We start from the raw sequence: 23,442 nt of genomic DNA, 5'->3' as shown, positions 1-23,442 counted from the left end.
CGGGCTGGCGGGAGCGTCTTCCTGTTCCGCTCCGGGCGGGGCTCCGGGCTCCCGGCCCCGGGATCTGGGCTCCGGACTCGGGGAATGGAGCTCAAGGGCCAGGGCGCCCACCTCACCCAGTAGAGGAGACCCGGCTTCGAGGCGCGTGCTGTGCCTTTGCCGCGCCGCGCGTCTGCCCTGCGTTTAGAGGCCGCGGGGGCGCCGCTGGCCAGTCAGCGCCCGACACTTCCTGCCGCCCGCTGGCCCGAGCCGCCGGCCCCGACCGCCGGGAAGGAGCCGGGCTATTATTCCTGGTATCGCTGAGCCCCAGCGTGCCCTCGTCTGAGAAATCGGAACAATTCTTAGGGGACCTCGGCGCAGTGAGGATGAACGAGCCCGGCTGAACTTTTCATACCGATGTAAATAAAATAAAGACTCAGAACAGGGAGTTGCTCGCAATTGTTTTTTTAAAGAGGAGATAATACGCACACACAGAATAATATACATAAAAAAGCGTCAGGAAGAGTACACAAAAATTTAACAGTAGTGAATTGTGTACAAAAGGCAAGAGCACTTTTGGCTGTACATCTTCCTTTTGTACAGCTTGGAATTTTAGACCTAATTAAACACGTATTTTGTAGGATTATTGCAAAGATTAAATGATCTCAAGGAAACACAAAACGCTTGTTATGTTTTAAATCTCAAATGGTGTTAACATGCCCCCCAAAGAGTAAACAGCACCTAAACGGTTTTATTTTTAAACTCACCCCCAGACCCCTTGCTTAAGCAAGGGATTGGAAGTTTTCCACGCGTAAAGGCGGGAGAGTTTACAGAAAGATGGGAAGGAAACTACTCTTAATAGCTGAAGCTGTTTTTGAGCCTGTCGAGTCACGCGCTGCTGTTTGTTTATTCGCTGAGGAGAGGGAACTGGGAGGACTAGTACCGTCGAGTGTTGCGTAAAGGGACGGTCGCCGCCCTACCAGAGCAGAAGCAGGCCTCTCGGGGTATACTGGGCATCTGAAGCCCACTCCAGAAATACCGGGCCAAGACCAGCCTCCCTAGCCGCCCTGACTACACAGGGAGAAGAAAATTGGCTGGGGTGGGTAAAAGCGGAGATTTCCGTCCTTCCGTCCGAAAGAGGCAGACACCGCTCGGCGCAGGCAAAACAAGAATCTGCGTAGGAGCAGGGTCGCCGGCAACCGCCTGCGCGCAGGCTCCGACCGCCCCAGCTCGGCGGTTAGGGCGTGTCACGTGACAGATTCGTCGCTCCGCCGTCACGTGACGCCCGTCCGCGGCCTCAGCGGCCCTCTCCGCTGCGTGCGCCCCCTTCCGCCTGACGCGCCCCCGGCGGCGGCCGCGCAGCCCTGGCTCCTCGCGGGCTCGGGCGGCGGCTGTGGCGGGGCTATGGCGAGTGGCGGTGGCGGTGGCGCTGGTAACACCGGCGCAGGTGGGGGCTCGGGGCTGGGCCTGAGCCTCGGCCTGGGCCTGAGCCTAGGCATGGGTGAGGCCAGCGGCGAGGCGGAGGAGGAGGCTGCCACGGCCGAGGCGGTGGGACGCCTGGCCACGGCTCTGTGGCTGCGGCTCCGCGGCTGGGAGGCGGTGCTGGCGGCAGCGCAGCGGCTGCTGGTGTGGGAGAAGCCGCTGCACAGCCTGGTCACGGCAGCCGCGCTCAACGGCCTCTTCTGGTAAGGGCCGCGGAGGAGGGGGGCGGGGCCGGGCTGCGCGGTAGAGCGGGGGCGGGAGAGCCCGGAGTACCATTCCTCTTTCTGGGGAAGATGCTTGTCCTGGGGGACTGACCCATCAGCTGTTTTTTAAAGGTCGTCGTCCGCCTGGGTTGCCCCATTTCTCTGTCTTCGGGTGTCGAGTTAGGCCTGGAGGTTCCCATTCCCCCATCAGTGGGCGGTTTTCCGCCTTTGCGATGGATGTGGGAGCCTCTCTCACCCACTCACCGCTGAGCTGCCTGTCTCTCCCTAAGGTTGCTGTCTTCCTCCTCCCTACGGCCCTTCTTCCTACTCAGCATCTCACTTTTGGCCTATTTTCTGTTGGATCTCTGGCAGCCTCGCTTCCTCCCTGACATCTCAGGTGAGTGTTACTTAATTCATTCAGCAAGCCCCGTTGAGCACTTGTTTTGTGCCTGACTCACCTGGCTGGCGTACAGCAGGCCACCTGCCTCCCAAAGCACGACTGCTTCCCCAGATGGGAAATATAATTTCCCCTTTCTCAAAATTAATGTTATTGTGTGTCGTAGTTACGACTGCGGACTCTGCAGCCGGATGGCCTGGGTTCCATTGCCTGCTCTCCCATTTACCCTGTGTGTGACCTTGGAAAAGTCACTCGATCTCCGATTTGCGTTTGCCTGTTTCCTCAACTATAAAACAGGGACTGTAAAACTTATTTCATAAGGAGGTGGAGAATAAAGGAGTGAATACACTTTATGTGCCTGTGGTAGGGCTTCATATATGGTAGGAACTATAGGAGCATTAGCTCTTCCTGTGTTTTTTGTTGTCCACATATTCACTTAATTGACATGTTGGAGTAACTAGGTGCCAGACTGTGTGTGAGTTGATTGTGGTGTAAACGTGAATAAGATGTCGTTCCCATTGTGGAAAAAGGTAAAGTCTAAAGAAGGAGACAGACATACAAACGACAATAACAATGTAATACTTCCTGCAAATGGCATTTCAAAAAAGCACTCTGGGACTGCAGAGGAAGAGCAGCTGTTTCTGGCTTGGGGAGTGTTTCCCCAGAGCTCTACACCTCAATAACTTGTTTTCCTTCTCTCTCTAAAGCATCATCCCCAGAGGAGCCACACTCTGACAGGTGAGTGCAGGCCACCCCTTGAAGACAAATGCCCAGTCCCTGTCTTGCTTTGGTGCCAGTGTCTCACCGCCACAATGCATAGCAGTACTGCAGCTTCTGCAGGCACAGACCCCAGCCTAGTGAACGCACTGGTAACATGCTTGGTCCCAGGTTCTTGCGTAGGTGTTTGTGTGCCTGCTCCTTTCAGGGCAAAGGGTTGGGAGCTCTGGGCTTTGTTCCCCAGGACCCGGACGGCCTCCCTCTGGGAGGTGGGGTTGTCCACTTCCTTAGACTAAAGAGCTCATTGACATTCTCAGAGGGATTTGAGTGCCTAGGAAGCTGGTGTCTGAGGCCTCCAGGGGTCGTGTCATGTCTCCCCAGTGAGGGTGCGGGGTCAGGCGCCCGGCCGCACCTGCTGAGTGTGCCCGAGTTGTGCAGATACCTGGCTGAGAGCTGGCTCACCTTCCAGATTCACCTGCAGGAGCTGCTGCAGTACAAGAGGCAGAATCCAGCTCAGGTAACCTCCCCCACATCGCACAACAGTTCTCTACGCTGTGGAGAAATAGAGGCGGGGGTGGGGAGGAGTGACTCGAACTCCCCAGCTGGAGACTGAAGGACAAGGCCTGGTGCCTTCTTGAGGCAAGATTTACAGCTAGTAGTCTGGTACAGGAGGCAGAATAAGCTTCTGCTGTTTGAATTATAGGTATTTGGCAATGTTTATTGCAAACTTCCTAGTTGGTGGTCCTGGGCATCCTCTTGACTAAACTGGATCACCGCATTCCTAGAGGGCATACACCTCCTTCCACCAGCTGAGCAATAATATTTCTTACCCAGATAAGTGGAGCGCATACCTCAGCCTACAGTTCTTAGATCCTTTGCTCTCCTCTGCAGTTCTGTGCTCGCGTCTGCTCTGGCTGCGCTGTGCTGGCTGTGCTGGGACACTATGTTCCGGGGATTATGATTTCCTACATTGTCTGTGAGTAGGGTCTGACCTCTCCCCTTTCCAAAGCCCTGTCTTTTGTTTTCTTTCCATGGACTGACCCAGGGGCGGGTGGTACAGTCTGCCCAGTTACCCATTTACAGAGACCTCCAGGGGATGCTGTAGTATTAGTAACAGTGGAATAGTCATCTGGGGAGGGCGGTGGATATGGGAAGAAGTTGGAACAGCCTCAGGAAGGGACTTTGTCTTCCTTCAGCCTTTTCTGTTTAAGCATCAGTTGAATGAGGGCCCTTGGGAAATAGCTTAGGGATGTCTGAGTGGACCCTCTATCCCCCAGTGCTGAGTATCCTACTGTGGCCCCTGGTGGTTTATCATGAACTGATCCAGAGGATGTACACTCGTCTGGAGCCCCTGCTCATGCAGCTGGACTACAGCATGAAGGCGGAAGCTGATGCCCTGCATCACAAACACGACAAGAGGAGTAAGGGGATCCCATGACCCAGAAGGGGGGGAATGGGGGAGGACCTTGGCTTGCAGCTTGTGAAATGCCCTGGGATTTAGATACTTTCCATACCTTTGGCAGTGTTTGTCCCCCACCACTGTTGCTGCTTGGTCACTGCCCAGCTGTTCTTGGTTCTCTAGAGCGGCAGGGGAAGAATGCACCCCCCGGAGGTGATGAGCCACTGGCGGAGACAGAGAGTGAGAGCGAGGCAGAACTGGCTGGCTTCTCCCCAGTGGTGAGGTCCAAGGGAGGTGGGCTGGAGGAGAATTGCTCTGCTTTAGAGCAGCCACCTCTCCAGGGGGTGGGTGTTGGTGGTGGGGCAGGGATGCTCCTGGAAAATGGGCTCTCTTACCCCCTTGCCTGTGGCATTCATCCTGGTTCTCCTGCAGGTGGATGTGAAGAAAACAGCACTGGCTTTGGCCATTACAGACTCAGAGCTGTCAGATGAGGAGGCTTCTATTTTGGAAAGTGGTGGCTTCTCTGTATCCCGGGCGACGACTCCACAACTAACTGACGTGTCGGAGGGTATGGGAAGTCCTTTGTCCCCTCCAAGCTTCCTGTTCCCTGTCGTGGGATGCTGGCTGTGCTCTCTGGCAGTTGCCCCCATAAGTGTTTTCTGTGGGGAGCTGATCCTCTAGTTCTACTCCAAACTCCTGAAAGACCTTAATGCCTAAGGCCTGGCCCAGCCTTCCATGTCTTGAGTTCTCAACCTCGAACTGATCGGCCTGTTGCAGCTACTCAGCACAGCAGGCCCACACCTGGCCCTTTGTTTTCTGCCCAGATTTGGACCAGCAGAGCTTGCCAAGTGAGCCAGAGGAGGCCCTGAGTCGGGAGCTGGGGGAGGGAGAGGAGACAGACCTGGCCCCTCCCGAAGACCTGCTGGGCTCCCCTCAGGCCCTCTCAAGGCAAGACTTAGACTTGGAGGAGGAAGAAGATGTGGCATCCAAGGAAACCTTGCTTCGGCTCTCATCCCCCCTTCACTTTGTGAACACGCACTTCAATGGGGCAGGGTCTCCCACAGATGGAGTGATGCTCTCCCCTGGAGGACCAGTGGAGACACTGAACCCGGAGGCAGTGAGTGGTGATCTCATCACTCCACCTAGCGCCCTGTCACCCCTACTTTGCCTTGCTGAAAATGACCCGGCCCCTTCCCCCTCAGTACTCCCGCCTCTTCCCCAGGACTCACCCCAGCCCCTGCCTGCCCCCGAGGAAGAAGAGGCACTCACCACTGAGGACTTCGAATTGCTGGATCAGGGGGAGCTGGAGCAGCTGAATGCAGAGCTGGGGTTGGGGCCAGAGACATTCCCAGAGCCCGCTGATGCTCCACCCCTAGGGCCCAATACCCCGTCTCTGGTACAGTCAGCCCAAGAGGCTCAGGCCACGGCAGAGCCATGAACCCCAGGGGAAGGAGTTGCAGGCACAGTAGGGCTTCTTGGTTAGGGGTGTCACTGTTTCCTCCTTTCCCAACTGCCCTGGGGAGGAGCAATATGTGGGGAAGCTGGCTATCGGATGGAGCCAGTCCGCCCTCCACCTGCCTGCCTGCCTGCCTGCCTGCTGTCCTGGGCCTGGTACAGTACCTGGGATTGATTTTAAGCTTGTAAATAATTTTACATTTGGGTTAGTGGATGTGAACAGGGCTAGGAGAGTCCTTCCCACTTGCTTCCCTGCCTCAACTCTAGTCTCATTCCACGATGCCCCAAGCCCTGGTGGTCGGCCCCTTTCTTTTTCCTCCTATCCTCAGGGACCTGTGCTGCTCTGTCCTCGTGTCCCACTCGGTTGTTTAGTTCAGGCACTTTATATTTTTCTCTCCTGTGCCATGCTCCTCTCTGCTTTATTTCCCTGCTGTGTCCTGTCCTTAGCAGCTCAATCCCCACTCTTTGCCAGCTCCTTCCCAGCAGGTCCCGGCTAAGCTTTAGGGAGGCTCCTGTCTGGGAGGTGCAGACGAAGCCCGGGGTGGTGGGTCAGGTCAGTAATTATGCACTTAGTCGCTGTAGCTCGTGTAACCTCCACTGCACCCTCGCCCTGGTTCATCCCAGCCTTTCCCAAGTCAGGATGGGAGCAGGGATCCCACAGCACATGCGCCAGCACTACGTTAGTGAGCAGGAGCTCTGTCTTGTGGGGCGAAGGGCTTTCTTTCTATCTTAGGGAGGAATAAGGAGACCTGCTTCTCTGGGCCATGGTCCAAGTGTGGTGGGACCCCCTACTAGGGTCAGGAAGTGGACAGTAACATCTGTGCAGGTGTTGACTGGAACAATAAAGTATTGATGGCTAGAACTGCTGCTGCCTGCCTGCCTCACTGTGAGCTATGTCCCTCACTCTGTGCTCTGCCCTTATTTCGTTGTCCTCCATCTCGCTCCTGGCTGTTTATTTACCTTCGTGCAAAACAAGGCAAGAAGCAAGGATTACCCTGACAGATGTAACCTGCCCTTAGCCATGTTCTCTGATGGTGTGATATGCTTGGTGAGATTGAGCACGTACAAATAAATTGTATGCAGGAGGAAATTGCTTTGGCTTCCCAGTCAGTAGAAATTTGGGACCGTAACAGTTGTTTTCTACAGTGTTGCCCACAACCTTAACACCGTCTTCTCAAGAAGTCCTTACCCATCTACATGCTGACAATTGACTCCTTCGGTCCTCGTTTACCTATCCTGGGAGAACCAAACAAGCAGGACCTATACCTGTATTAAAACTGATTCCAGGCCCAGGAACATTAAAGAAATGGTGTCTAGCGCTAATTGAATGCAGGATATGTGCTTGGCACTCCTCTAGGTGATTTATATTAACTCATGTTTTTCCCTCATGACCCTGAGATAATAGATACTGTTATTTCATTTTACAGATGTTGACTTTCACAAGGCCACGGCCTTAGTATGTGGTGGAGCCAGAATCCAAACCCAAGCAGTTTGGCTCCAGCAATCACCCTGGAACAGGAAGCCCCTGTCCATTAATAGGGCACGAATGGGAAGATACTCAGGGTGTGGGAATGATAGAGCACCGATCTGCATACTATCTCAGCTTCACAAAGAGTGGTCTCTTAACAATCCTTTCTCTTTGGGGGAGAACAAGGTTAAAGGAAAGCCCAGAACTGGGCAGATGGCCCTTTTTATGAGTTCACATCCTCGGCCTTCAGCTGGAGACACCATATGGCAATGCTACCTGGCTTTTTGAGGTTGACTTCTATGCTGCATCTCTCTTAAGCGTGTGAGAAATTTTTCTTTTCCATTTGTTTTACATTTGCCTGAAAGACTCAGGGTTTCAATGGCCCTCCCTGTCTTTTGTCACTGAAGGAATATGAACTTGTAATCATCTGGAAATTTCTGAAGAGAATGAGAAAACAGTTATCATCAAACAGGCAATTCAGGAAAAGTAAAATTAATCAGAAAAACAATGGCTGCCATCTGCCCCACCCATAAACTATTTCCTTGTTAAACCTGCAGCTTGAAGATAGAGCCAGAAGCCTGTAGTTGGGTCAAAACATTAACCATATGTTTGGAGTTCCATGAGAGTCCATTCTCTTTTTTTTTTTTTTTTGGCGGTACGTGGGCCTCTCACTGCTGTGGCTTCACCCATCGCGGAGCACAGGCTCCAGACACAAGCTCAGCGGCCATGGCTCACGGGCCCAGCCGCTCCGCGGCATGTGGGATCTTCCCGGGCCGGGACACGAACCCGTGTCCCCCGCATCGGCAGATGGACTCTCAACCACTGCGCCACCAGGGAAGCCCGAGAGTCCATTCTTGACACTTGCTTTGGTCTGATGGTTGCTATATGTTTGTCTACAACTTTTTATTATCAGGTGTCCTGGCTATTTCCTGTCCCATGATGAAAGAGACAAGAAGAAAGCTTTTCATATGAGTGAAAGAAAAATGAGCAGAAATGTGAAACCTACAGTTAGGCTAAAGAAAAAACGAAGTACAGGCTGGGGGGAAAAGGGTTGGTTACATGTTTATGTTTGCAGGGGGAGGGCAGTGCACTTTAGTTAACTATACATTCAAACAGCTAATAGTGTAATGTTGCTGCTCCTAAACTTAATTTTAGGCTGCATTACTGGAAAGAATATAATACCTAGAGTATACTGTGCACAAGTTAGACTACTTCCAGAGGATGGCTTGCTATGCTTGTGGACAAGTTGGCAAATAGCAGAGTGCCCAGAAGAGGATCACCAGAGATGAAGGCTGAAAATGTCATCACGTGGAGCATATGGGGAACTGTGAAGTAACAATGTTCAAGCCAAGAAGGGAATGCTGAAGTAAGTCACATTAGCTGCCATCAAACTTTGCAGGGTTATCTGTAGTATTGCAAAGGGCAGAAATTAAATCTTTTTTTTTTTTTTTTTTTTTTTTTGCAATACGCGGGCCTCTCACTGTTGTGGCCTCTCCCGTTGTGAAGCACAGGCTCTGGACGCGCAGGCTCAGCAGCCATGGCTCACGGGCCTAGCCGCTCCGCGGCATGTGGGATCTTCCCGGACCGGGGCACGAACCCGTGTCCCCTGCATCGGCAGGCGGACTCTCAACCACTGCGCCACCAGGGAAACCCCAGAAATTAAATCTTTGAGAAGAGTTTGATTAATAATAGTGTAGGCAGAATTTGTTTTTCTGGTCAGGGATATAAAACAGATTTAAATGATCTTTAAAAGTACAAGGATCAAGGACAGAGAGTATAAGAATTTTCCATCATGCAAGGACAGTATATCACCATGCTGTTTTTCTTTTCGTGTCCAACTAAAGTCTCTTGGACTTCCTCCTCCTGCTCCCTTAAATTTTGGTTTTTCACTGGGTCTATCACTGGCTCACTTTTTCCTTGCAGTCTGCCTGGGCAATTTCACTTGTTCACCCATTCAGTTTCCACTCATATGCTGATGACTTCTATAGCTCCTTTCCCAGAACTTCCGACTAAGCATCTCCACTTGAATGTCCCACGAGCACCTTCTATTCAGCATAACAAAAACTGAACCCATGCTCTTTCCACTCTGCATTCTACCCCACTACTCCCCTACACAGATAGGCTTTTTCTGTGTTTACTATCATGCTTGTCATCACCACCAGCTCTGAAGGCCTGCTTTTCTCTCATCCCACACCCAGTCAATCCCGAGTTGCTGCTAATTGGATGTCCTAATTCTTTCTTGATTCACCCCCCTCACAGCCCTGATTCACAACCTCCTCATCTCTCACCTGGCCCAATGCAACAGTTTCCCTGCCCACACTCTTGTCCCCCACTGAAATTTATGCCCAAAAAAGTAGCTAAATAAGTTAAAAGTACAAATTGGATGAGCTTTCTGCTATTTAATAGTAATCAAGGCTCTCCTCCCACAAGGTATCATTCAAGCTCCCTGATATGGTTAACAAGCCTTCTGAGGGACTTCCCTGGTGGCTCAGTGGGTAAGACCCTGCGCTCCCAATGCAGGGGGCCCAGTTTTGATCCCTGGTCTGGGAACTAGATCCCACGTGCATGCCGCAACTAAGAGTTCGCACGCCACAACTAATACCCGACGCAACCAAATAAATATTTTTAAAAATAATTTCAGGGCTTCCCTGGTGGCACAGTGGTTGAGAGTCCGCCTGCCGATGCAGGGGACGCGGGTTCGTGCCCCGGTCTGGGAGGATCCCACATGCCGCAGAGCGGCTGGGCCCGTGAGCCATGGTCGCTGAGCCTGCGTGTCCGGAGCCTGTGCTCAGCAACAGGAGAGGCCACAGCAGTGAGAGGCCCGCGTACCGCAAAAAAAAAAAAAATTTCAATTAATTTATGAAGAAAAAAAAAAGAAGCCTTCTGTGATCTGCCCTTGCCCTTTACACTACAGCATCAACCCCAGACATTCCTTCCTTGGCTCAGCTGCACTGCCCTCCTCCACCCCTGCTCTACGCCCACACCCCTCATCCCTCCAGTTGCTAAACATTTCACTTGTCTTTTAAGATGTACTTCAGACCACGTTCCATTTTCGAAGGCTTTCCTGGTGTTCCACGTCACCCACCCCGCCCCCCATACCAGACCTGCTCTCCTAGTGCTCCTTCAGTATACTGCTGTTTTTCCACATATCACGTAGAATCTTCATATGAGTACGGTGTATGGAGTACAGAGGTGTATGTGTATATGGATAGATAGCTGTTGACAAGAGGCCTTAGTTCCTTATCACACTGACCTCTTCCTACGGCTGCTTGAGTGTCATCACGACGTGACAGCTTCCTTCCCTAGAGCAAGTGGTCCAAGAGAGAGCAAGAAGAAAGCCATAGTGGTTTTTATGACCTAGTGTCAAAAGTCACACTCTATCACTTCCACCGTATTCTATACATTATTTTTTATTTTTTTTGCGGTATGGGGGCCTCTCACTGCTGTGGCCTCTCCCATTGCGGAGCACAGGCTCCGGACGCGCAGGCTCAGCGGCCATGGCTCACGGGCCCAGCCGCTCCGCGGCATGTGGGATCTTCCCGGACCGGGGCACGAACCCGCGTCCCCTGCATCGGCAGGCGGACCCTCAACCACTGCGCCACCAGGGAAGCCCTGTATTCTATACATTAGAAGCAAGTCACTGAGTCCAGCCCAAGCTCTTTAAGGGAAAAGTAGAAAAAATTTTGTGGACTTTTTTTTTTGGCTGCACCGCTTGTGGATCTTACTTCCATGACCAGGAATTGAACCCGGGTCATGGCAGTGAAACCACTAGTTCTAAACACTAGACCACCAGGGAATTCCCTTGTGGACATATTTTAAAACCACGACACCAAGCTTATCTGGAAATTATATTCAAGAATTTGGACTGGCAATCTACCCATTATAAAAAATAAAGATAATGTATCAACACATGGAAAATGAACAAATTTAGTAATAATGAATAATATACACAGTTAAACAACTAACAATACATATATGTTAGATTATTTAGTATATGTTAGTCGTAGATCTAAGTGCTTTACATGTATCATTTTTGTAATCTTCACCATCATGCTTGGATGTAGGACCCCTTCCCCATTTTACAGATGAGGAAACTGAGGCTTAGTGAGGTAAAATGGCTTGCCCAAAGTGTGAGGGCTTCTCATTGCAATGGCTTCTCTTGTTGAGGAGCACGGGCTCTAGGTGTGCAGGCTTCAGTAGTTGTGGCATGTGGGTTTCAGTAGTTGTGGCTTGTGGGCTCTAGAGCACAGGCTCAGTAGTTTTGGCCCATGGGCTTAGTTGCTCTGCGGCATGTGGGATCTTCCCGGACCAGGGCTCGAACCCGTCCATATCCCCTGTGTTGGCAGGCAGATTCTTAGCCACTGCACCACCAGGGAAGCCCCTTGAGCCAGATAATTATTTGTTGGTGGTGATAGGGGCTGTCCTGTTCATTGTCGAATGTTTAGCTGCATCATCCTTGGCCTCTACCCATTAGATGCCAGTAGCACCCTCTCCCCCACTATCCCCTTCCCCCTCTGGACATTGAACAACTACGGGGTAGAGGCCATAAGTTATTCACCTCTATGCCCAGGGCCTAGTATAACATCTGATAAGACTTGGTCAATATTTAGTGGGTTGAATCAGATACATGTGAAATCACTGTGTAACCTATAAAATCATATGAGTTTGAACTATGCACCTAAACTAGGTCTATAATTAATCCACAGGAGAGTTAGGGCACTTCAGGACAAGTGACTGAATATCGTCACAAAGATTGTATGTCACGTACCTGAGAAAGCAAGGCAGACCTCACTGAAGGCAGGCCATGCTGGTCTTCTGATCTCCTGGGGTCTGAAGTCAGTTCCAATCAAAGAGCTTCCACACCTGGTTATTTAAATAGTAATATTTAGATATTTAAATAGTACCTTGCTCTGAAAGGGTGTTTGATTATTGATAACCCATGGAGAGATTTGGGATTTTCCACACTCTGAGAAAACCACCACTTAAGATTCTTCTTTTCGGGATGTGGGAACAGATGTATATGTATGACTTTGTTATAAAGCAGAAACTAATAAAAAAAAATAAAATTAAAAAAAAGATTCTTCTTTTCACTTGCTGAGGAGGTTATAGAGTCGATTTGGGGGAGGCAATGTTGTATAATGAAAGAACATGGGACTTAAGGCAATGCACAAACCTGGGTCCAGATCCCATCTCCAAAAGCAAGTAACTTCATCTCTCTCAATCTCACTTTTCTTATCTTCAAAAGGGGAATACATAATATCCACTTCAAAAGGTTTTCATGGGGGATTAAATAAACTAAGAGATGAGTAATAGTAGGACACGACAATTAGCAAAACGGTTTTTCTTTCCCTTTCAGTATGCACTGTTTCTCTAAGAGTCATTTGAGGAGGAGGAAAACCACTAAACTAAACAGATATCATTAAACTAATATTTGAGTAGAACTGGGCCTGAGACACCCTTGCTGGCATCCTCACGTTGACCTTGTCTGCTTTAAACCTGCTGAAGCTGAGATAAGAGGTGTCTGGCCGTCACTGCACCTGCTGATTTGTAGAGGAGACCATTTCTCCTTTTCCTGTGGGAGGCTGCAGCTCAGCTTCCCACAGCTGAAGCACAAAGCTGCTTAGCAGGTCTGCGTGTGCTTTGTTGGTCTACAATAAAAGAGACTTAAGCAATGCTCAATTGCTAGTTGATATCTTCTGACACAGCTTGTTCAACGTGGAAAGTGTTACTGGATTTCTCTCAATGTTCTCCTTTATTCCCTTATTCGGAAGCAAGGAACCTACATCCACACTATGGAGCAGGAGGTAGTGGCTTTGGTCTGTTCATCATCCTTTTAAATCTTGGGAAGCTCCTAGGCTGCTGATCAGCATGCATAGCTTAATCTGGACTATAACCCATCAGTCAGGAAAAGTTTTGCCTGAGACAAGGGAAACTGTGAGGGCTTCGTTCTCTCTTGTGGTCTTTGGGGTCTCTGACAGTTAAAACATTCTGGCTTATGCTCAAGAGAGAACTTCCAAGATTTTATTTTTAGGGTTCTCTAAGCTTTTGGTTATCTGAGCATTTGTGGAGTGGGAGCGGGGAAAGAGGCAGTGTTTCTCTTTGTTTAGTCTGTTCCACACAAGGTTCCAAAAAACTGGAAGCCTACCACTCTAAAGCCATGAATGTAGAGAGGAAAAAAATGAATAAATAAAATTCTTAAAATGAAATGATTATAGTTTAACATGAAAAAAATATTTAAAATCAGACAGCTATATATTAAAAGGATTTATAAAGCCCTGGAAGTAATTTAAAATTAAAAGCAAGTAAACAAAAATAAATAAATAAAGATAAAAACAAGTAAACAGAATATTAATGTATAGAATATAATATCACTGTATCAGGAGTCTTTCCAGAGCTGTGAGGGGAGGATCTCTAAAGTTGATTGGGAAACTCAGTGATCATTCCACTGCTACCACCAGAGCCACCATCATATGTTGATGATACACCAGCAAAAAGTTCCATCTGGGTGAATCAAATGTTCACTTTTATTAAGGTGAGCTGCCACAACAGGTGTATCACAAAGGAAGCTTTGGGTTGCAAAATGTAGAAAACATTGCTAACAAGGACATTTACTCCCTTACATAACAAGAAGCCAGATGTGGTATCCCCGGTTGGTTAATTTATCAGTGACCCTGGATCTTTTCCATCTTTCTTCTCTGCCATCTTCAGCATGTTGGCTCTGCTTGGCTCCACTCATGGTCACAAAATAGATGCCTGAGTGCTAGATGTCACAGGTAATGTCCAGAGCAGAAATATTATAAATTCTCATCCAAATAGACTATATGCACATATAAATCATTCATGAGGGAACTGATAAAGAATACAAAAAATTGGTTCTCTGAGTCTTTTCAGGAAAAAAATGTATACATATCAGAATGAAAAAAATTACTAGGTTAGATACTAAACTGATTAACATTCCATAGGGCTAAAAAATAACAACTTTTAGGGCTTCCCTGGAGGCGCAGTGGTTGAGAGTCCGCCTGCCAACGCAGAGGACACGGGTTCGTGCCCCGGTCCGGGAAGAGCCCACATGCCTCGGAGAGGCTGGGCCTGTGAGCCATGGCCGCTGAGCCTGCGCTTCCGGAGCCTGTGCTCCACAACAGGAGAGGACACAACAGTGAGAGGCCCACGTACCGCAAAAAAATAATAATAATAATAATAATAATAAATAAATAAAAAATAACAACTTTTAGGTTAATGTTTCTTCAAGGCTATACAAGAACAGCACCTTATCAATTTCTACAGGTTAATGTTACAGAACTGTAACCTCTGTGCTTTTATCAGTAGTGGATTGTTAATCAAATATACTGTGACAACAGTTATATTCCCAGGAGTATCATGTGAATGTTAAGTTGGATTATTAGGAAAACTCTAGCATTATATTAAAAAAAGAATGATCGTCATTTTTTGTCTTCTTTATTTTTTGAAAGTCTTTATCTTTTTAGCTCTAATTTATTTATTTATTTTTGGCCACGTGGCTTGTGGGATCTTAGTTTGGGCCCTCGGCAGTGAAAGCCCAGAGTCCTGACCACTGGACTGCCAGAGAATTCCCCATTTTTGTCTTCTTTAAAGTTTGGGATAAATTTTTCTTTCAGATACAAATTGTTTTACATGCCTCAACAAAGGGGAAGTTTTGTTGGCTTAGAGAATTTGGGTTTTTTCCCAAACTGAAGGTTGTAGCCCCTTAATGGGATGGTGGATGGAAATCAATGTAGTGTATGGCAACTAGCATTTTAAAAAAATGAAATAGAATGTCAAAGTGTATCAAAAATAATAAGGTTGGGCTTCCCTGGTGACGCAGTGGTTAAGAATCCGCCTGCCAATGCAGGGGATACAGGTTCAAGTCCTGGTACGGGAAGATCCCACATGCCGCGGAGCAACTAAGCCCGTGCGCCACAACTACTGAGCCTGCACTCTAGAGCACGCGAGCGACAACTACTGAGCCTGCGTGCTACAACTACTGAAGCCTGTGTGCCTAGAGCCCGTGCTCTGCAACAAGAGAAGCCACCGCAATGAGAAGCTGCGCACCACAACGAAGAGTAGCCCCTGCTCACCGCAACTAGAGAAAGCCTGCGTGCAGCAACGAAGACCCAATGCAGCCATAAATAAATAAATAAACAAACTATAAATTTATTTTAAAAAATAATAATAATGTCAATTCCCTGGTGGTGCAGAGGTTAAGAATCCGCCTGCCAATGCAGGGTACACAGGTTGGAGCCCTGGTCCATGAAGATCCCACTTGCTGCGGAGCAATTAAGCCCATGAGCCACAACTACTGAGCCTGTGCTCTAGAGCCCGCAAGCCACAACTACTGAAGCCCTTGCACCTAGAGCCTGTGCTCCGCAACAAGAGAAGCCACCACAATGAGAAGCTCGTGCACCACAAGAAGGGTAGCCCCCGCTTGCCACAACTAAAGAAAGCCTGAGCCCAGCAACAAAGACCCAACACAGCCAAAAATAAATAGTAGATAAATTAATTAAAAAAAAATAAGGTCAAGTATCAGGCATGTATGTGTGTGTTTGCGTGTGTGTGTGTGTTGGGTTATAAAATGTATTTCCCATTGAGAGTAATGGTTAAAAAGTTTGAAAAACATTGACTTAGACCATTTAAGACTCTTCCTAGGAGCTGCAAAGGGACCTATGCAAAAAACAACTACTTGGAAAAAGATGATTAAAATCAGAGTTTTGTCCTCAAGGACAAGGGAGCTGGGGAATGGCTATTGGGTAGAGTGGGCTACAATTGAAGACTGACCAGGTGGTGCTTGGTCCTGTTGTTCTCATGCTCCAACCCCCCGAGCTAAGAGACATGCCTTACAATATCTGTTCTCCTTCACTGACATAATAATTGGAATTTTATCTGGACACATAGCCACCCAGCTAAAGACTACATTTCCCAGCTTCCCTGGAGTTGGGTATGATCATGTGACTAAGTTAATGATTTATACAATGATAGTTGGCCTATACAATGTTCACAGAAGTGATGTATGCAAATTCAAGGTCATTGAATGGTGGAGGTGGGGCGGGTGGAGGGTGGAGGGGATGCCTTCTTTTTCTTCTCCCTCATTCTGCTGCCTAGAACAAGGACTCATTTGGTACCACGTAGACAAAGGCAACACCTTAATGATGGTGAAGCAACAAAATAGGAGATGTCCAAGTCCCCGACAGGTGCTATCATACCAGCCAGCCCTGGATAATTACATAAGCAAGAATTCTTTCTTGTTTATGCCACTGTTTCTGAGTCACTGTTATGGCAGCTTAACCTATATCCTACCCAATACCCTCTCCTTATACATTGTTAGTAGAAAATGGTGCAAGTTTGAAGTGCTAAGGTACATAGACATTTGACACATCTGATTTTAAGGTGTGTGGACTTTAAACCATATTCCCAGACAGTGCCTGTTTGTCTTCATATCTGGGCTCCAAAACCCAGCAGGGTGAGGATTAGATTGAAGGTCAGAGGTAAAACAGTTCTTGCCTGTGACATGTGCTGCTTAGATTAAACCATATGAAATTGCTGTTTTTGTAAATTAAAAAAAAAAGTCAACTATTAGCAATTTCATATGTTTAAATCTAACAGAACTGATGCTGGATTCCACAGATATGGAGTCTTGGAACTCACAAATAGCAAGCTCTTCAACAACTGTCCTTTCTGAAGGGCCTAGGCCAAAAGCTGAATCCCTATGGCAGAGGACGCTTAGGTGCATACCCGGATCAAGAGTCTCCTGCATGTCAATAGCCTGACTTCGGGTGTGATAAGAGAGTCTGACAAAGCCTTGGGAAATATAGTGAATCTAATGGGATAACTTATAACTATCTTAAAAGGGACAAAGTGAAACTAATGAAATAAAGGCAGTTAGCCACAGTTTTGTTGGGGGTGGTGGTGTAGACTTTAGGAGGAGGCAAAAGAGGTAATGATGTGATTTAAACCCATGTGTGTAAGCTACAAAATCAATCTCTTTTTATGGGGCTGTGTCCCATCAGTCATAGTATTGCAGATAACAATCTCTTCCTGTCCCTCAGTCAGTATGACAGTATGGTAGTATGGCAGATGGCAAGCCCATAGCTTGTATGTTACAGATCCAATGGTCTTATGAACACTGATTTTTTTGGCCTCGATTCCAAATTCCCAGGAAAGAATCTGATTGGCCAAATATAGCAGATGCTCCTGGTGCCCTGTGCCTCGTCTGCTTGGCACATCTTGGACTTCAGCTGTCGCTGTGGACAGCTCCTATGAGCTCAGATGCCTTCCCACCTCCAAGCTGAGCCAGCTTCAGTATTTCTGCCTCAGGGCTTTTCCCAAAGCCCCTCCTAGCTCAATCAGCTTGCACACAGGTACGGGTTGGCTGTGCAAGGTGGACATGGGGGACTTACCACTCCCAGGAGAAACCCCCAACTTACAGAAGACAGGAGTCAGCCCAGCCTCCTGTCCTTTAGAAGGATGATTCTGAAGTGTATTTTACATGCTTCCTCCTAGGGCTCCCAGTGGAATTGGGAACCACAGTAGTAACCAGTTCATAACACACTTTATTAGTTTTCCTTCCTTCCCTGTCTCCCTCCTTCCTGCTCTCTTACTCTGGCTAGGATTACCTCCTACATGAATTATCTGCACCCAAATCCTTGTCTCAGGTTATGCTTTTGGGAAACACAAACTTAGTCACCCAGTGTGGGTCAGATGACCACTCTCAGACCAATCATCTTTGGCAGAAACATGGCTGCCCAGGGCCTACCCCAGGGTGTGAGGATGGGTTGAGGGAAGGAGCTGACAAAATTTCCCTGCAAGATTGGCCAAAGGTGTTCCATACACTCACTGAATGTTGGGCTGAACTTCTGCATAGAGGTAGGTCGAGGTGTTTCCCACAGATAAAGTCACAGTTTTTTCTCTGAGGGAATTTCCTGGTGGTCCAGTGGTTAGGAATCAGTGCTCTCAGTGCTGAGGACCCGGGTTCAATCCCTGGTTGGGGAACTAAGATCCCACAAGCCGCATGGCATGTGCAAAAAAAAAAAAAAATTGTTCTGTGTACTTTATGGCTGCTCTGGGAACAGAATTTCTTTCTCTCTCTCTTTTTTTTTTTTTTTTACCATTTTATTCTTTCAGTGATATATTGGAAAGTTACTTATTTTAAAATTTCTATCTCATATCTAACCTCTATACTGAGCTTTCATTAATTCTAAGCATCATCCCTAGTTCACGCCATCATCTCTTGTCTCTATTATAGCAACAGCCTTCTACCTAGTCTCCTTTCTTCCGATCTGTTCCCCACTCTGAAGCCAGAGTGACTTTCCCAAAATACAAATTGGATCATGTTACTCTTCTGCTTAAAGCTATCTACAGTTTCCTATTACGTTCATGTTAAAATTCTCAACACTAATGTGGCCTCCATGACCTGAGATTTGAACCCAGCTAACTCTCCAGCTTTATCTTCTGCTGTCTCTTACACTCTAAGATCCCGATGCTATAAGCTTTTAAAAAGCTCATCTAGGGCTTCCCTGGTGGCGCAGTGGTTGAGAGTCTGCCTGCCGATGCAGGGGACACGGGTTCGTGCCCCGGTCAGGGAAGATCCCACATGCCACAGAGTGGCTGGGCCCATGAGCCATGGCTGCTGAGCCTGTGCGTCTGAAGCCTGTGCTCCACAATGGGAGAGACCACAACAGTGAGAGGCCCATGTACCACAAAAAAAAAAAAAAAGCTCATCTAAAGGATCTTGTTCCCTCTTATCTCCAGGTTTTTGTCCTTGCTGTTTCCTCTGTCTGGAATACCATCTCCTTCCACCCCACTCCTTTCTCCCTTGGTCTTCACCTAGCCAACATCTACTCACCCTTCAGGTTTTGGCTTGAATAACACTTGTCAACTCCAGAATGGGTGTACCTGAAATGCACTGCCGTATTACCTGGTAGATCCTAGTCTATGCATGTATCATACCGTGACAGGCACGTGGGAGGACACTCAGTATGTTGAAGGAAGGAAGGAAGGAATTGAATGGACTCTCTTGGGTTTTCTGGAATGACTGTCCGAGCCAGTTTGGTGATTTTCACTCTAGGTGAAGCTGACTCACTTCCCCCAAACATGAGACTCAGGCCTGGCCCATCAGAACAACACATACCCTGGCCCCTGGGCCACAGGTCAGGATTTGGCAGATAATCCAAGTCAAGGCAATCAGGCCCAGTCAGAGCTGAAATTAGGCCTTCTGCTTGAGGAACCAGGAAAAAATGGTTTTAATTTTCAGTAGCCTTAGAGCTGTAAGGTTGTAAGAAGCAGACACAGAGGGAAACAGAGCCAAAAGTTGGAGAAGGCTGGCTCCTCATTTCCAGCTGTAGCCTGGTTCTGTCTCCGTTTTGGAGGACACTGTTCAACTCTAAGTTTATTTCACCTGTTTACTTGTCCCCATGCCCAAACTTTTGGGAAAATAAGAGTGCAACCAAGCCCACGCATGAGGGGCCAGAGAGGCATGTGAGAAACAAAATGTGCTGAAACGGAAGGTCTCAACCTGGGGCTCCCTAAGGTAAAGCAGGACATCAATCCAGTGACTCTCTAGCTTCATTCAAGAAATATTTAATAAGCATTCAGCATATTCTAGGCATGTGTTTTTCAAAGTGTAGTACATGGATAATCTGTCAGAATTCTCTCCTATACTTCCTACTAAATCAGAAGCCCTGGGGGCTCAGGAATCTGCATTTTAAAGCAGCTCTGTAGGTGATTTGGATTCACACTGAGGTCTGAAAACCACAGGCACTGAGCTGGGTGCTGGGGCCCACCTAACACAAAGCAAGGCAGACGTGGTCCCTGACTTACCAGTATATTTATGTGGGGCAGGGGTAGGCAGGGGAGTGAGGGAACGGCTGATTACAATAAGGTGATAGAGTGCTAAAACAGAACCAGGGAGACCACAAAAGAGAGGCGCTTAGCTCAAACTGAGGAGGGTCAGAGAAGTCTTACAAAAGGACATGGAAGCTAAACTTGGAGGAGCTACAGCCCTGAAGAGAAATGTGTATTTCACAGAAACAAGGAGAGTAAGTACAGCAGTGGCTGCGAACCAAACGGCTAATGGGAGAGTGTAGAGTGAGAAGCGGACGAAGGACCCAATTGTGAAAGACCCCAAACCACCCCACCCCTCCAAGATGTCATCGGTCCTTGCCTTCGCCGGCCCTTTCGCCCTTCGTGGAGGTAGGCCCGCGCCCAAGGGAAACCACGCAGCTCCCAGCCTAACGCAACTGGAGGGCCGGGGCTCGGCTCTTCCGGGACGCTCCCCCGCCCCCCGGGGACTGCGCGGGACGTGCCCGCCCTGCGCGACGACGTCAGCGCGCCCGCGCGCGCCAGGGGAGGAGTGGGAGCTGCGGGCCGGGAGGCGCTGACGCTCCGGTAACCCGGGCTGGGCAGTGGGGAGGAAGGGGCGGGACAGCGAGTCCCCCCAGAGTGCGGGGTCGCGGTTTGGACCCGGAGCGGGAACCCTAGAGGAGCTCAGCATCGCTTCCTCTCCCAGCAGGCCCCGTCCGGTCCGGCGATGGAGTTTCCGGACCTTGGGGCTCACTGTTCGGAGCCGAGCTGTCAGCGCTTGGGTGAGGGGGTGAGGGGGTGAGGGGCGGAGCAGGCGGGAGGCGGGGCCGGGGCGGAGACGGGCTTGGAAGTGCAAGTGGCGGGAAGGGCGGGCTCCCGGGCTGGAAGTGCCCAATGGGGGGCGGAGCTCGAGGTTGGGGCGTGGCTTAGGAGATAGTGGGCTAGGTCAGGGGTGCAGTTCACTGCGAGTACGGCGGCGTTTTCGTTCCCCTGAGTGGGAGGCTTGAGTGAGCGGGAACGAGGTCGAGGTCCCCCTGGACCTGCAGTCCAACGCACTTCCTGCAGATTTTCTGCCGCTCAAGTGCGACGCCTGCTCGGGCATCTTTTGCGCAGACCACGTGGCCTACGCCCAGCATCACTGTGGATCTGCTTACCAAAAGGTGAGGGGGCGGTCTGAGGGTGAAAGGGGGCGGGTGGAGGATGGCATGCAGAATCTCTGGAAGCCCTCTGCGTCCCATTTCCTCTCTTTTACTGCCTTTCTGAGGCTCAGTGCTGGGAACATTGCTTCCTTTTGCGTTTATGGGGGGATGTCCAGGTTCTTTCAGGACCAGAGATTTGGCTGGTTTGGGAGTAGACCACACACCGAACCCTGCTCCCTGACTGTAGGATATCCAGGTACCTGTATGCCCACTCTGTAATGTGCCCGTTCCTGTGGCCAGAGGGGAGCCCCCTGACCGTGCTGTTGGGGAACACATTGACGGAGACTGCCGCTCTGATCCAGCTCAGCAGAAACGTAAGGTAAGCGTTGGAGGGGTTAACCATGGTCACCTGGGACTACAGATGCCTGGAAGTCTGTACAACTGTTAGGATGGGGTTGAAGGGGGCTCAGAGTCTCAGCAGAGACCATCCTCCGTACTCCACCGCAGATCTTCACCAATAAGTGTGAACGCTCTGGCTGCCGGCAGCGGGAAATGATGAAACTGACCTGCGACCACTGTGGCCGAAACTTCTGCATCAAGCACCGTCACCCACTGGACCATGATTGCTCTGGGGAGGGGCACCCCACAAGTAGGGCAGGGTAATTGCAACTAAGTCCCCTACTTGCCTTTGGGACCATCCCATCCTTTTGAAACTGACTCAACCTCTGTCATTATAGTTGGGAAGCGTCAACCTGTCCCCTTTGGCTAGGGAGTCTTTTTATTTCCTTTTGAAGTGCATGTTTTCCAGACCTTGTGGAGGAGTTCCCCTCCAGACTTCCTTGGTCAGGCCAGGGAGGAACATGCAAGCTGACCGTGCCTGGAGGCATGCCAAGAGTGTCTCTTCCCTACAGACTGGCTGCCATCTCCAGAGCACAAAGCCTAGCTTCTTCTACAAAGCCCATCCCCAGCCCAAACCAGACCTTGGCTTCATCTCCCTCTGCCAGCAGGTAGGCCGGCCTGTTTCTCCTCTTCCTTTTTTCCCTTCACATCTCTGACCTCAGCCTCTTGAATGTCTGCCATAGAGCCACAACTCAGTCTCCATCCCGGACAGCCTCTCCAGTGATTGCTCTGCAAAATGGCTTGGTGAGTTGGGCAGAGGTCAGATGGACAGAAGCAAACCCACAGAGTAAAGTCCAAGGCAGCTGGTCTTATTTTTCCTTTTGCAGAGTGAGGATGAGGCTCTGCAACGAGCCCTGGAACTGTCCCTGGCAGAGACCAAGCCCCAGGTCCCAAGGTACCTTCTCTCTGGTGAAAGAGGGTGGGACGTGGGCAAGGCCTCAGTTTGGAGGGAGGTAGGTGGGACCACTCTCATCCAATGCAGGATAACTGTTAGGAACTTGGGCTCAAAATTAAGCTTTTGAACTACAGTATATGTCCTTTGACAAGTTCTTTAACCCATTAGTCTTAATGCCCTCTATAAAATGGGGACAGTACTAATACCTTATAGAACCCTACCTATGAAAATTGAGATAATACTCAGAAGTGCTCAGCACAGTGATGCCTAACAGATGAGATGCTCACATTTTAGATACTGTCATCCAGCTTAAGCTGTTCCTCCCTCCCAGTTCTCAGGAGGAAGAAGACTTAGCTTTAGCACAAGCACTATCAGCCAGCGAGGCAGAATACCGACAACGGCAGGTATGAGGACGGGGTAGAGACAGGCCCTGCGCTGGGAGGAAGTAAGGAGTTTACGGGGGGTTGGGGGGTGCTCTTCCAAGTAGCAGAGTTTTGGAATGGTGGTTATCCTTGTGTTTTCAATATGACTCCAGCCCATGCTGAGCTCTGCAGTGAGGACTGTCCCCCTCATTTCCTTGATGTCGAACCCTGTCTTCCTCTCCTCCCCCTCTCCTTGCTCCAGGCTCAGAGCCGCAGCTTGAAGCCGTCCAACTGCAACCTGTGCTAGGGCCCTGGGCTTGGGGAGGGAGGCTCAGCTGAGGAGGACTGTGGCCCTCGCATCTCTAGGGTCCACAGGGAGAGGAGGCCCGGAGCAGCCTAGAGTGAAGATGAGGAGGAGTAACGTGGAGGCCGCCTACGGGGAGCATCAGGAGAAGCAGCTTGTGGAGCTGAGCCTACAGATGGCTCTGCTGGCCTCTCCAGCTGCATGGGAGAGAACAGCTCTGAACTGTTGCCTGGCTGGGCCCTGGCCAGACCCCACATGGCCCCCTGCATCTTGACATCCCCCGTATACTGGGACTCCCCCCACGTGTAGGGGGCTGGGGGGCGGCTAGAAAGAATAAAGAATCTTGGCAGTCAGTAAGACACCAAAGTGGTGTGTTTCTTTCTCCTCTCCAACCAAGAACAGAAGAGTCCTGTCAAGAATGCTCACCTGATCT

The 23,442-nt window shown here is 49.5% G+C and overlaps 2 protein-coding genes across 10 annotated transcripts; both read left to right on the top strand.

The window, feature by feature from the left end:
• Positions 1-1,383: 1,383 nt before the first annotated feature.
• Positions 1,384-6,494, top strand: RETREG2 (reticulophagy regulator family member 2; the record flags this gene model as incomplete). Of its 4 annotated transcripts, none has more annotated exons than XM_079709769.1 (10): positions 1,384-1,664; positions 1,955-2,061; positions 2,769-2,799; positions 3,160-3,295; positions 3,670-3,754; positions 4,056-4,199; positions 4,361-4,452; positions 4,610-4,745; positions 5,002-5,294; positions 5,400-6,494. In XM_079709769.1, the coding sequence occupies 10 exons, from the start codon at positions 1,384-1,386 to the stop codon at positions 5,613-5,615; spliced, it is 1,521 nt and encodes a 506-aa protein (XP_079565895.1). In that variant the 3' UTR covers positions 5,616-6,494. The 4 variants fall into 4 exon arrangements, with proteins under 4 accessions (XP_079565895.1, XP_079565894.1, XP_079565893.1 ...); XM_079709768.1 differs by having other exon boundaries at positions 4,361-4,455; XM_079709767.1 differs by having other exon boundaries at positions 5,002-6,494.
• Positions 6,495-20,484: 13,990 nt separating this feature from the next.
• ZFAND2B (zinc finger AN1-type containing 2B) lies at positions 20,485-23,375 on the top strand (the record flags this gene model as incomplete). Of its 6 annotated transcripts, XM_079710028.1 has the most annotated exons (10): positions 20,485-20,495; positions 20,617-20,692; positions 21,024-21,070; positions 21,297-21,428; positions 21,557-21,708; positions 21,961-22,056; positions 22,132-22,192; positions 22,276-22,343; positions 22,675-22,747; positions 22,968-23,375. In XM_079710028.1, 9 exons carry the CDS (start codon positions 20,638-20,640, stop codon positions 23,010-23,012), a joined length of 729 nt encoding a protein of 242 aa, XP_079566154.1. In that variant the 3' UTR covers positions 23,013-23,375. The 6 variants fall into 6 exon arrangements, with proteins under 6 accessions (XP_079566154.1, XP_079566157.1, XP_079566152.1 ...); XM_079710031.1 differs by lacking the exon at positions 20,485-20,495 and having other exon boundaries at positions 20,626-20,692; positions 20,976-21,070; XM_079710026.1 differs by lacking the exon at positions 20,485-20,495 and having other exon boundaries at positions 20,638-20,692; positions 20,976-21,070; positions 23,072-23,375.
• Positions 23,376-23,442: the final 67 nt, after the last annotated feature.

This window comes from Hyperoodon ampullatus, assembly GCF_949752795.1.
Source record: "Hyperoodon ampullatus genome assembly, chromosome: 8".
Lineage (NCBI taxonomy): Eukaryota > Metazoa > Chordata > Mammalia > Artiodactyla > Ziphiidae > Hyperoodon > Hyperoodon ampullatus.
The sequence above is the reverse complement of the archived record's forward strand: the minus strand, read 5'-3'. Positions and strand labels throughout refer to the sequence as shown.